The following is a 14,612-nucleotide window of genomic DNA, read 5'->3' as shown; positions in this document are numbered from 1 at the left end:
TCTAAAACAATCGCGAAAACGGGCGCACTTGCGCATTTTAGAATAAGGTCAATTAAAGTAACACGTTAAAGGTTGTAATTGCAGTTTTATTCGTGTTTCCAAAATGGAGATTGTTACATGATTGCCTATTGTGAACGATCTACATCTCATTGTGTTTTTTCATTATTGTGTGTGTGTGTGTGTGTGTGTGTGTGTGTGCGTTTGTGTGTGTTTGTGTGTGTGTGTGTGTGTGTGTGTGTGTGTGTGTGTTTGTGTGTAGCGCCAACGCTGGAGGAGTATGACGGCTCAGAGGCATCCCTGAACGAGACGGCCACCACCATCACTGTCCTGCTGAAGCCTGCGCAGGCCAAAGGAGCACCCATCAGGTGTGTGTGTGTGTGTGTCTCTAGGTGTGTGTATGTATGCTTGTGTATATACAGTTGAAGTTGAATTATTCGCCCTCGTATTTATTTTTTCCCAATTTCTTTTTAACGGAAAGCAGATTGCTTCAACACATTTCTAATCATAATAGTTTTAATAATTCATCTCTAATAACTGATTTATTTAATCTTTGTCATGATGACAGTAAATAATATTAGACTAGATATTCTTCAAGACACTTCTATACAGCTTAAAGTGACATTTAAAGGCTTAACTAGGTTAATTAGGTTAATTAGGCAGGTTAGGGTAAGTAGGAAAGTTATTGTATAATGATGGTTTTTTCTGTAGACTATCGGGAAAAATATAGCTTAAAGGAATTAATAATGTTGATCTTAAAATGGTGTTTAAAAAATTAAAAACTGCTTTTATTCTTGCCGAAATAAAACAAATAAGACTTTCTCCAGAAGAAAAAATATTATCAGACATACTGTGAACATTACCTTGCTCTTTTAAACATCATTTAGGAAATATTTTAGAAATAAATAATAAATAAATAAATAAAAAAATAAAACAATAAATAAATAAGGGGGGGCGAATAATTCTGACTTCAACTGTATGTATGTGTATATGTGTGTGTGTATACTGCATGTCTGTGTGTGTGTGTGTGTGTGTGTGTGTGTGTGTCTGCTTCATTAGTGTTTTCGGTGTGCTGTAATGAGCCTCTGCCGCTGCTGGAGTTACTGATTCTCTTCCTCCACATTCCTGCTCAAAGATCCCTGAATCCTCCTCTTCCTCTTCCTCTTCTCCTCTCCGTCTGCATGCTTCAAGTTTCTGAGTTGGAAAACACTTTCAGTAATTCAGCCATCATTGTGACAGACTCATTCCTACACACACAGATGGAGGAGGAGGAAAACATACTTACCTCTGTGCTGTTTATTTACTGGAGCAGGAGAAATGCAGAAAAGTAGAAAAACAGAAAATGCGGATGTAAAGCACCGGGGCCTGTGCACCTCTATACTCTAATTATTATTGTTGGTTTATTTGACGCTTTCATATATGTGATACATCAGGCATTCATAGCTCATATACAGCAACATTAACAACCTTCCCTTTATGCTTTTCTAAATATTTCCTAAATAATGTTTAAAATTTCTTTGGTAGGCTAATAAATTTGACTTTAACTGTAGTAGTACTGATGTTTTTGAGGGAAGAAACAGCTCAGTTTTATTTTAAAAAGAGCAAACATGTGTTCGTTTGGTGCAGGTGCCCTCATGGTATGTATGTTTGGTCTGGCATAATGATGTTGCTGAGATGTGAAAGCAGAGGGTGTTCGGCTGCTGGTAAACCTCTCGTGTTGTGCCTGTCCTCCACAGCGCCTATCAGATTGTGGTGAAGGAGATCAACCCTCATCGCGGGCGCCGTGAGGCCGGTGGAGGCGAGTGTTACCGGGAGCCGGTGTCCTATCAGAGCGCCGTCAGCTCCGGCCTGCCCTATTACTTTGCAGCAGAGATTCCTCCCAGAAATCTGCAGGAGCCGCTGCCGTTTACTGTGGGAGACAACAAGACCTACCACGGCTACTGGAACGCTCCTCTCGCACCCCGCAAAGACTACAACATCTACTTCCAGGCGGTCAGCCGAGTGGAGAAGGTCAGTGTGGAGATCAGTGCGTGTGCTGCCTCAGACCATCTTAACGGTGTACTGTACTTACCTTTGAAGTACAGTTTAAGCTATGATTGTTATACTAGTATCAAGGTCTAGTATCAAATTAAATGTTGGAGGATTCTGTTGTTTAAACTACCCATACTACTAAACCTGTCCCTAACCAACCTTTAAACCAACCCACACTGCTAAACCTGTATCTGACCAACCCTTAACTACCCATACCACTAAACCCGTTCTTAATTTCAACCACGCTTTAACCTTTCCAATACTACTAAACCTGTTACTAACCCACCTTTAAACCAACCCACACTACTAAACCTGTGTTTGACCAACCCTTAACTACCCAACACCACTAAACCTGTCCTTAACCTTAACCAGCGCTTAACCTTACCCATACTACTAAACCTGTCCCTAACCAACCTTTAAACCAACCCATACCACTAAACCTGTATTTGACCAACCATTCAACTACCCTTACCTCTAAACCTGTCTTTAACTTCAACCAGCCCTTAACCTTACCCATACTACTAAACCTTTCTTAAACCAACCTTTAAACCCACCCATACCACTGAATCTGTTTCTAACCAAACCTTAAACTACCCATACCTCTAAGCTCACCCTTAACCTAAACCAGCCCTTAACCTTACATACACTACTAAACCTGTCCCTAACCAACTTTTAAACATACCAATGCCTCTAAACCTGTCCCTAACTAACCCTTAAACCTACTCATACCACTGAGCCAGTCTCTAACCATCCCTTAAAGTACCCATACCAATAAACCTGTCCTTAAACTCAACCAGTCTTTAACCTTACCCATACTACCAAACATGTCCCTAACCAACCATTAAACTTACCTATACCACTAAACCAGTTTCTAGCCAACCCTTCAACTACCCAAACCTCTAAACCTGTTCTTAACCTCAACCAGCCCTTAACCTTATGCATACTGTTAAACCTGTTCCTAACCTACCTTTAAACCTACCCATAACTCTAAACCTGTCTCTAACCAACCCTAAAACTGTCCTTAACCATAACCTACCCTTAACCTTACCCATTCTACTAAACCTGTCCCTAACCAACATTTAAACCTACCCATACCTCTAAACCTGTCTCTAACAAACCCTTCAACTACCCATACTTCTAAACCTGTCCTTAACCTCAACCAGCCCTTAACCTTAAGCATACTGTTAAACCTGTTCCTAACCAACCTTTAAACCTACCCATACCTCTAAAGCTGTCTCTAACCAACCCTTTAACTATCCATACCTCCAAGTCTGCCCTTAACCTTAAACAACCCTTAACTTTACATACACTACTAAATCTGTTCCTAATCAACCTTTAAACCTACCTCTAAACCTGTCTCTAACCAACCTTTAAACCTCTCTAACTAACCTTTAAACCTGTCTCTAACCAACCTCTAAACCTGTCTCTAACCAACCTCTAAACCTGTCTCTAACCAACCTTTAAACCTCTCTAACCAACCTTTAAACCTGTCTCTAACCAACCTCTAAACCTGTCTCTAACCAACCTCTAAACCTGTCTCTAACCAACCTCTAAACCTGTCTCTATACAACCCTTAAACTACCCATACCTCTAAACCTGTCCTTAACCTTAATCATCCCTTAACATTACATATACTCCTTAATCTGTCCCTAACCAACCTTTAAACCTACCCAAAACACTAAACCTGTCTCTAACATCCCTTAAACTACTGCTTCCTCTAAACCCGCCCTTAACCTCAACCAGCCCTTAACCTTATGCATACTGTTAAACCTGTTTCTAACCAACCTTTAAACCTACCCATACCTCTAAACCTGTCTCTAACATCCCTTAAACTACTGCTTCCTCTAAATCTGTCCTTGACCTCAACCAGCCCTTAACCCTACCCATACTGCTAAACCTGTTCCTAGCAACCTCTAAACCTACCCATACCTCTAAACCTGTCTCTAACAAGCCCTCAAACTACCCATACCACTAAACCTCTCCTTAACCAACCTTTAACTATTCTATTAAACCTGTCTCTATACAACTTTTAATCTACCCATACTCTAAAGTGTGTAAAGGTTATGCTCTGCTGATCATTGAGTTGCTAAAATTAACTACAGCTTATTGTTGTTGTTTTTTCTCCTCCAGGAGAGTAAAACGCAGTGTCTGAAACTGGCCTTTAAAGGTAGGAGCATCATCTGCCTCTCTCTCTCTCTCTCTCTCTCTCTCTCTCTCTCTCTCTCTCTCTCTCTCTCTCTGTGATGATGTAAGAGTGTGTTCATTTCTGTCATGTCTGTGATTCGGTGTTTTATGAGCTCTCAGCAGAGTTATAACAGTACATTAGTGTACGCAGCAGAAGTGTGTTTGAGAATGTGCACAGAGGCAAAGCTTGACCAGCCCATTAGAACTGACCCGTTACCATAAACACTACGGCCTATGCATTTTCATATATGGATATAATCGAACCGGTTGTCCCACCCTCCCATCTCACCCGACAGCCCTCACTCACATTACAATCGCACCTGGGCACGCTTACGTCATCGATGCTGCTCTGTTCAGTAAGCGCTCTCGCTCAGCACAGTGGAGATTTCTCTAGTTATATTGTTTCAGTGGTTTGATATGCAGAGACATGCAGTCATATATTTTGCCAAACAGTCCTTAGAAATGCGGTGACACGCAGTCAGATATTTCGCCGAACAGATCCGCCACTTTTGACGCTCGTAAACAATCATAAAGCCCTCGTGCTGCAGGAATGAGGAGGTCTGCTGAAGGTGCAGCTGTCGTGCAGTGAGGGGTTTGCATCTTTAATAATCGACGGCAGTTTGCGTTCATTGAACAGTAAGAATGATTAATAAATCTATAAGAAACAGTCACTTAAAAGTCACGTCTCACTTTTAACTTCGGGCTTAGGGACGTTTTGCACTCACACTACTAATGTCTACAAAAAGCCCAAGTGAACCGCGCTCAGGTCCACCTTTTCCAACCGGGCCAGGACCAGCCAAGTGAGTTGTTCCTGAGCCAAATTCAGCGCACTCACACTTCTCAAACTATCCGGGAAACGGTTCGGATAGTATCAACCCAAGCTCATTCTGAAAACATAGTCCCGCGGATGTTTCTGGAGACAGCGGAATACGTCCCGGGGGGTACGTACGGCTGCATTTATTTCTTTCAAGTGAACGCTGCGGGGCGGTGTGACGCTGTTGCCTTTCATGCTTGCCGGCCGGCCGGCCAACCGCTTACCTCCTTGTGGAGGGCTTCCCCGCTGCAACCCGTTTGTCCACTCAGCTCACCGTGTACATCGGCAGGCTCGAGATGCAGAGAGGAGTTGACCACGGCGATCAGTTTCGAGTCTGGGGAAGAGCGGTTCCAGCAATCAGGTAAGACAAAAACAGAATCCCAAAAATTAAGTGAACGAGTTTCGTAACAGGGTGAGAACGTGGTGAAATCCGAAAACGCGGTAGAAAAAAAAAATCAGGACTTTTCTTTTTTTGGACGGCTTTTGTAAACTGTTGCTCGGGTTTAGGGAAGCGAGCGGGCGGGTGGGTCAATCGGTAAAATTGGTTGGGTTCAGGGAAGGAGGAGGGCGGGTCAGCCGATTGGCCGGTCCCACAGTCAATCATCCGGTCAGTCGGACAGCGGCCTCTGGTGGGTTCAGGCGAGAACTGCGCGGGCGCGAACTGCACTCGCAAATGCATTTGAGCGCACAACAGTGGCCTCTCGTGGATTCGCAAAAACAAAAACTGCAGCCGTACGTACCCGCCGGGACGTATTCCGCGGTCTCCAGAAACATCCGCGGGACTACGTTTCCACAATGAGCCTGGGTTGGATAGTATAGTGTGAGTACGCCCTTAGTTAAAAATTACAACACTGCTGGGTTGAACGTAACCCAAAAAAAAAACAAAATTGAATCTAGAAACTGGTGATTAAAATCACTACAATAAAAACAATCCTACAGCAATACATCATTCATTAATGCAATTTCATTTTTGACTAAAGATAAAAAATGTTTCCGGATGAATTTGAGACATTTTTCCCATCTGCACCTCAGCGTTAATGTCAACGACTCGGTCCCAGTCATTCCCCTCTCTGGCCAGCAGAGGTCATCATCACCGGACTTCTAGACATTACGTCATCTACTTAAACTGATAAGCGCACACACCTGTTCCTCATTCCGCTAACGACCCACACTCACCTATATAAGCCACACTCTCACTCCAGTTCAGTCAAAGTCTTGTTTTGCCCCGGCTAACACTACTACACATCTCGACTCTGTCTAGCCTGCCGCCTGCCCTGAACTCTTGACTGCCTGCTCTACCAAATACTCGACCATGTTTTAACTGTTTTAAATAATGACTGTTAATAAAAATAAATAGTTCAATAAATAATTAGGGGGAGGTCACATGTTAACCGTTATAATGAAGTTTTAATATAGGATAGCAAAGGTTGCCAGACCCTGTATTTATGTTTAACTTTTAATAGTTAATTCAAATGAAGTGAGATTTTCCCTCAGGTCGGAGCTCTTGCTTTCGCTCAGGCCAGTGAGGCTTTTAATGAAGCAAAGTGTGATTTACTCTACAGTTTCTCAGCATTGGAATTGTGCAAGAGTTATGATTATATAATATCTGTCCTGATGTAGTACTAATGATAATGATGTTTGGTAAAGGGATGGTAGAGAGGGGGCTGGCGGTAATAACGCTCACTCTGATTACACTTAAAACAAAGCATCCCCACTCACAATACAGTAATAAATACAGCTAATAACATAAAGAAAGTATAATCCGTCCCTAATGTAACACAAGCCTTAAAGTGCTTTACATTTAATCTGATCGTGTGATTGGATAGCGCTTAGTGTTTTAGTCTCTTCCTCAAAGGTTTATTTTAGTACATGTACTTATTTAATTGAGTTTGTGCTAACGTATGTTCCTGAGCAATCTTTGTATCATTCAGCAGTCTTCCTCAACACACTATTGGTTATATTTTTGTATAATCATTATGGTTTGGTTTGCTGAAACATGATGTGAGACGGTGTGTTTGACTAACATTTTCTATGGATTGTTTGAGCCATGGAGGTGTTTGTATATATCAGAAGAGTCAGTTCGTGGTTAGACCGTAATCATAAATCCGTGTAGTTCTGCCCGCATTTTTGTCCCGCCAGCGGTACACTGGTGTGTTTATATTGCGTGTGTGTGTGTGTGCTGTTGTGGTAATGACAGAACAGAAAGCACCTTCGGTCGTGTCTCGTCTGAGTTATTGCATATTATTTCCCCCTCTGGCTCTTCATTAATTGTTTTTCAGCAGGAAATCGAATGATAAAAGTCTGCCCGAGGCTCAGAGCGGTCCCAGAACGGATTAGATGTAGCCCACGTCATGTGTTGTTTAGCAACAAAAATACATTTTTGTTTTTGAGCGTGGAATTTTATCTCCAAAATGGACGTAATCCAATTTCCATTGAATGGCTCCCAGTGTTTCTCGCTCAGATCAGCCTCATAAGAGCTGACAGAAACACAAGTGTTCTGGCAGGGGCGAAATTTGGTGTCTGAACCAATACAGGCCTGCATCTAAAACCACACAGCGGCGCGATTAATCACCTTTCACCCGGGTGTCAAAGCTGATTGCGGGACGTCCTGCTGGAGGCTTCAGCTGCAACTTTCTGAAGCACAACAGCTACATGGACTGCTTTCATTCAGCTTACTCTTCATTGCTTTCAACCAACAACTCAAAATGTGTTTATTTAATCTGATCAAGGGTGCGTTTCCCAAACAACAACGTAACTTGTGGCTGAACTACATATGATGCATCGTTTGGGAAAAGAACGATGTAGTGACGAGTGTTTCCCAAAATCCCTAGTTTCTCTGTCGCAGATCCATCGCTTAAACAATGTTAGTCTTAGCGTAAGACACCCATAATGATGCTCTAAACGGGGTGGAGGAACAACTTAATTTCTTTGTGCAAATTATATTGTTTTACATGCATTAAAAAATAATCCAATATTATTTTTGGTAAAACCATGCACTCGCTTTCCATATTAATTGAAATATAGGTAAGCGGCACATTTAGAGCCTGTGTTTTCTTCACAAATATTATTGAGAAGTTGAACATTGCATACTCTATTCTAAAACATAACATCACTTACAAAAGCTGACACCTATTCTAATCTCATTTATAAATCATATAAATAATGAGGCTATTATAAAATGAAATTTAATATTTATTATTTATTAAGAAATTTTAAATATCATACTTTAATAAGGATATTAATAATATTGATGATGTTTATTATTATTACTGTTATTATTATTATCGTTGTTATTATTATTATTATAAGTAGTAGTAGTAGTAGTAGTATTATTATTATTGTTATTATTATTATCGTTGTTATTATTATTATTATTATTATTGTTATTATTATTATTATCGTTGTTATTGTTGTTATTATTATTATTGTTGTTCTTGTTATTATTATTATTATTATTATTATTATTATTATTATCGTTTTTATTGTTATTATTATTGTTGTTGTTGCTATTATTATTATTATTATTATTATCGTTGTTATTATTATTATAATTATTATTGTTATTATTATTACTATTATTATTACTATTATCGTTGTTATTGTTATTATTATTATTGTTATTATTATTACTATTATTATTATTATTATTGTTGTTGTTATTATTATTATTATTATTATTATTATTGTGTATTATTATTGTTGTTTTTGTTGTTGTTGTTGTTGTTTATTAGGAATTTTTAGGAATTTAAAATATATGGACATAGTATCCTTGATGTCACCCATAGGTTTCTGGAGAGCACAAAAGAAGCCACAAGTAGGCGCGGCCAACCGTCGCAATTTGTTCACGCGTCATGGCGCCCATGATGGGATACCAAACAAGGACAAAGAGGCGGAGAATTAGCGGAGCTACAGACACCTTCTGACGTTTAGCTTGGACCTGGTTTAGACAGACTTTACTTTGGGAGAACGCTTAATACTTTATCACCTGCGACTCGTTTGTGTTCTGACCACTTGTGCTTGGCTGTACACTATATCAATAAGGCGTTTAGACTTTTTAAAACACTGTGGTAATACATTGAGCCACTAAACATTGTTCTTATGACGTTTTTCAACAGGAGGAAAACGCGAATTACTTCCAAACATTTCAGATATAGTCTGTGTTAGTTAATGTAAGACTATTGATGAACTCCAGCATAACACTGTATAATAACACTTCAGATGACTGATCTACAGCCCACAGCTGATCAATCTGACAGATTCTGGAGTGCATTACAGCTCTAAATATAAATGATGAATGATCTTAAATAAAACAAATACATGTATAGAGATGGTATATAAATATATAACTTTACTCACATGGGAAACGGAGGCCACGTGAATGGTTTGTGAGCACAATTAAGTGCACACAGCATCCCATATCATCTGATAATTGTAGGAAACAAGTCCAAAAGGCAGTTGAGTGTGTAAAGCCACATAAAACAACACAGAAATACAATAAATATGCCGAGTTCAGCAGCTAATCAGCCGGAATCAGCTGAGGTGACGGCGACCAGCGAGACCTAACTGTCACTCAAGTGGCCACGCCCTTAATTATGCAAACTTAATATAGCCTTATATAAAGGGAACGCATGAGTTATAAAAAAATCACCCCCCTCACAGTTGTCATGAAGCGTAATATTAGCTGTATGAACCAAAATCGTTCTTTGTAGCAGGCTGTAAACACCTTTTTTTCTGCTGTACAGTTGGCCATTCTAACAGTGGGCTCAGTTGAAATCTGCTCTATTATGGAGCCAGGACTAGCGCAATTTCGATGAATTGCAGTTTCAGTTACTTCCGTATTGGCTTCCCGAGGGGGTGCGGGAGGTTGCTGCTTGGTTTAACTGCACTGCTTTCGGGGGTGAGGTGTCTAAATAACACGGTTAAGAACCGGGTACTGTTCACTGTGGTAGTTTACTATAAAGCATGTTTTGGGCTGCGATCGGATCCTGTACCAATGTTGGCGGCATTTTACTGTCTTGCGCTGAACATAGACTGTTAACGATCCAATCAGCGTAGATTAGCTTCGCACTAAGGAGGGGTTTGGGAACAAATGAATCGCTGAACGATTCATATGGGAGTAGCTGGGATAATCAGGTAATAATAAATGCAGATTATAAAACCATGACAGTCTTTTTTTGACCTGCTACCCAGATAGCCGGTAGTAATCGGCCCAAGCTCGACTGCCCTTCGGCGCCTCTGGCTCCGACTCGGCATCGGCGAGTGTTATCCGGGCCGAGTATGGCCCGCAGCTCGCTCCCGCACATGCGTTTGTGATGAGGCTGTAAAGCACTAGCCCGATTCCTGTTAACCATATCTGGCCCGAGTCTGTCTGTAGAGTCCAGGCCGCTTCTGGCAAGGACTCTCCAGTGTGGCAGCAGAACGCGGCTTCAGCCTCCAGAACAAATTTGAAACTGTCACGAGAAGTCGACTTTCCGAGGCAAAGACACAGAATTTAATGACAACTGCCTCTGCATCAGTTTCACTTGATGCGTTTGATTACGCACAGGCCAGCACATAGTTCAGGTCGACGCAGGAGGAAGAGTTAAGGCAGATATAAGTTATTGTTCATTTGTCAAATAAATAAATGAATAATTTAGCCTATATGCTCATCGTGCAAGTTCATTGTTAAAATATGAATGAAAAAAGCAATCAGAGAATATGCAAATGAATTGACGGTCAATAATAGGTTATGATGGAATTTTTACAACCCTCTCCGTCAAAATGACGGACAATGACAAAGTCTAACGCGACCTCTGACCTAAATATCTTTAATTTAAAAACTGCTTAATGTGTTTACTTGTGCTATCTTTGACCAATATTGAAATTTGTGTGATGATCTGAAACATTAAAGGGTGACAAACATGCAAAAAAAAAAAAACAAGAAACCAGTAAGGGGCAAACACATTTTCACACCACTATATATTGTCAATAGTGACTTTAAATGTATGGGGGGGGAGGCTTTGTGTGCAGCTGACAGGATGAGTGTAATTGTCCCTCAGTTTCTCAGTGCAGATCATGAGGTTTACCGCTGTGGTACTGGTATGTGTATGTGTGTGTGGTGGGCAGGTCATCTGTAGCTAACGCAGCACTCCAGCATGATCAGGTGAAGAGCAAGAGATGATGATGATAGTGCATTAGACCTCATATCTCAGCCTCTCTCCCTCCGGCTGCTCACTCGCACAAATGCAGAGCCAAGAACACAAGAGCCGCGGGGTTTTGTCCGAGTGTTATTGTGTGGTGAAAATCATCCGTGCGCAGCCCCAGAGGCAGAGAGCACAGCTGATGACTTTATTTAAGAGGCCGTGTCAGCGGGTCATTGCCTTATCACTCTTAAAAGCTTATAGTAGAGCTTCAGGACAGACCCATGATCCATTTACAGACGGCTCACACAATGCGGCATTTACAGGCCGAGAAACCAGACCGCCGTAAATGTGACCCGCTGCACTTCAGTCTGGATCAATACTGGAGATGCTGTACGGAGAGCAGCGCTGTGATGGATTTCTGACAGGGTTATAGACACAAACACCGTAACCCAACACTCTTTGACATGCACACTCATGATAAGCTGTCCATAAATGCCTTTTGTTTTATTTTAAGTAGCGATACACCGGATTTTTTGGCTGATACCGATAACCGATAATTCTTCAGAGTTCAGACTTGGAGGCCAATAGCCGATATATATAGGCCGATAATTATAAATATCTCAAAATGTTATATTTTTATACAGCAAACTTCATAAAAGCAGAAACTCTGCTCTTTTGAACTGAATAGCCTATACTCAAAGCAAAAAAGCTATGATTTCAAAATTACCACGTGAAGAAAGCAGGGACTTTGAAGGAATAATCAGTGTGAGGAGAGATCCATGAACAAGTCTGAACATGTTCCGCCCCTGCGTGCGCGGCAACAATTGACGTAATTTATCGGCTTAAAGATATCGGCCTAATTTAGACATCGGATCGATAACGATAATCTTAAAAATAGCATTTATCGGCCGATAACGATATGGCCTCCGATATATCGTGCATCCCTAATTTAAGGGGGTAGTTCACCCAAAAAGTGGGTAGGAACCTTTTGAGTTTCTTGATTCTGTCGAACACTAAAGAAGATATTTTGAAGAAGATATGATAAAGGCGGCGACATAGTGGCGCAGTGGGTATTAGCAAGAAGGTCACTGGTTCGATCCTCGGCTCAGTTGGCGTTTCTGTGTGGAGTTTGCATGTTCTCTCTGCGTTCACGTGGGTTTCCTCCGGGTGCTCCGGTTTCCCCCACAGTCCAAAGACATGCGGTACTGGTGAATTGGGTGTGTGTGGATCTCCCCCAGAGATGGGTTGCGGCTGGAAGGGCATGCGCTGCGTAAAAATGTGCTGGATAAGTTGGCGGTTCATTCTGCTGTGGCGACCCTGGATTATTAAAGGGACTAAGACGACAAGAAAATGAATGAATGAATGATTTATGTGTATACTTCTTCATCGAGAGATCACCTGCAGCGCGGATTATATTTATTTCTTAAAGGCTTACAGTAAGATTATGTATTAAATACATTTACAAAGATGAAAACGAAGAAGGTTTTTTTAATTGTAGTCAGTTTCAGTTAGTTTCGTATGTACACAATACAGTTTCAGTTAGTTCTAGTTTTTTTTAAACTCTCGTTTTTAATTTTATTTCAGTCAACGATAATTATTTAACATTTTAGTTTTTGTTTTTTCGTTGGAGCACATCTGATCATTTCTGGAAGCTGATTCCAGCAGCGGGGGGCGCTGTTAGTCGCTGAAAGCCGATTCACCCTGCTTTGACTGAACTCTTGGAGTTTCTAGTTTACTTGATCCTAGAGGTCTGCGTGATCTGTAGGCCCACACGGAATCTGCGCCTGCAGATTTTCCACAGATTTCTGCAGGACTTTTAGCCCATCATTAATTCTGTTTATTTACTTGAGTAAATGTGTAAATCTGAATTTATTTAGTTTTTATTCAGTAATTTATGACTTTTTTATTTAATATATTAAGGTTTTAGTTCTGATACTCCCAAAATAATTCAGCAGAAATCCGCAGATTTTTACCGAAATTCTCTGCAGAAATAGCAAAAAACGTCCGCAGATTACGTCTGGCCCTGGTGATCTGTTGGGTTTGTATTCAGTGAGCATATCTGTAATGTATTGAGGTCCTTGGCCATTTAGTGATTTATAGATCAGTAGTAATACTTTAAACTGAATGTAACTGGGAGCCAGTGTAAAGACCTGAGGACAGGTGTGATGTGCTCTGATTTCCTGGTTTTGGTCAAAATTCTGGCCGCAGCGTTCTGGATGAGCTGCAACTGTCTGACTGTGTTTTTGGGAAAGCCAGTGAGGAGGCTGTTACAGTAATCCACCCTGCTGCTGATAAAACCATGAACAAGTTTCTCTAAGTCCTCACTGGAAACAAAGCATCTGATTCCTGCAATGTTTTTGAGATGACAGTATGCTGATTTACTGACTGCTTTGACATGACTACTTAGATCTGACTCCAGAGTCACACCAAGATTCTTACAAAGACAAGAAGAAGAGGGAAAGGCAGAGACAAAGAGCGTAGTTAACAATCAACAATTTAGGATTTATTTATAGCTAGAAAGAAGTGTGTGTGCGCTACGGATGCAACAATACAGTTAGCCCACGGTTCAGTGAATACCTCGGTTTTTTAAACACGGTTTTCGGTTTGGTTCTCATGGCTTGACGTGTGTTTTTTTTTTTTATTCAATAGGCAATAGAGGTTGAGGAGAAAAAAATAAAAATTATTTATTGCAATACTCATTTTGTTTTACTTAAAAGCCAGGAAAAGTGCAGCAGTTCCTAGAGTATTGTATAAAAAAATGAACACTGAAATCTCACAGCTGCTGGTAGCCCATGTACAAACTGGGGAACACATCAAATCCTACACTTTGATGATAAACACACATGTGAAGTTAATAAAGATAAATTGGCCATTTCAAATAAACATGTTTGTACTTCAGTAAACATAAATAAACCATCTTCATTTTCTCGCTGCTGGAAAAATGCCAGACTGTAGTCTGTAACGCGGATCGAGTGCTTTTATAAGATGACAAAAGCCCACATCTCCAATCACCCAAAACTGCTGTAAATCTTCAGCAGTGAACACCCGCACTGCCTTTGCTATTTTATGTGTCTCTCTGAGCCAGTTGGGTTTGTTTGCTTGAAGGATTCAGCGAGGGATTGTTGCTGTTTGGAGGACTTTATTACTTTCTCTGCTGTCCTGCTTCAGACAGTGATGTTGCTGGGTGATGCGCTGCAAATGTGCAGACGTGGTTATACGTGTAAATCAATGCTGCACACAGTTATGTTTTGTTTAACGTTTTTCTTGTATTGGCATTATGCTTACCGGCAAAACCGAAATGTCCTCACACCGCAGATTTGAAAGACGCCGGGGCTTTCTCGTACTGTTGCCTTACTTCGCCGGCGCTTCTTTGTACTGTTGCCTCACTTCACCGCCGCTCGCCATGTTAAAGTGTGGAATGGTGCTTAAGCGCCCCCTAACTTTAGAGCATAGTGATTGATTAA

The 14,612-nt window shown here is 40.9% G+C and overlaps 1 protein-coding gene and 1 long non-coding RNA gene across 54 annotated transcripts in view; one reads left to right on the top strand and one right to left on the bottom strand.

Annotated features, from left to right (window-relative positions):
- The window catches only part of ptprk (protein tyrosine phosphatase receptor type K), a 300,910-nt gene that overhangs the window by 224,989 nt on the left and 61,309 nt on the right, over nt 1–14,612 (top strand). For all 53 annotated transcript variants that reach the window (NM_001443271.1, NM_001443270.1, XM_087296977.1 and 50 more), the window contains 3 exon segments: nt 260–365; nt 1,734–2,007; nt 4,159–4,195. In NM_001443271.1, coding sequence (NP_001430200.1) covers nt 260–365; nt 1,734–2,007; nt 4,159–4,195 — 417 coding nt within the window.
- LOC147832072 (uncharacterized) lies at nt 1,747–5,898 on the bottom strand. The gene is made up of 3 exons (XR_015518139.1): nt 4,073–5,898; nt 2,629–4,031; nt 1,747–2,500 (listed from the first exon to the last, which is right to left on the bottom strand). It is a non-coding gene; the product is annotated as an uncharacterized LOC147832072 (long non-coding RNA).

This window comes from Danio rerio, chromosome 20 (genome assembly GCF_052040795.2).
Source record: "Danio rerio strain M-AB ecotype USA chromosome 20, GRCz13ab, whole genome shotgun sequence".
NCBI lineage: Eukaryota > Metazoa > Chordata > Actinopteri > Cypriniformes > Danionidae > Danio > Danio rerio.
Note: the sequence above shows the minus strand (reverse complement) of the source record. Positions and strands in the feature narration are given on the sequence as shown.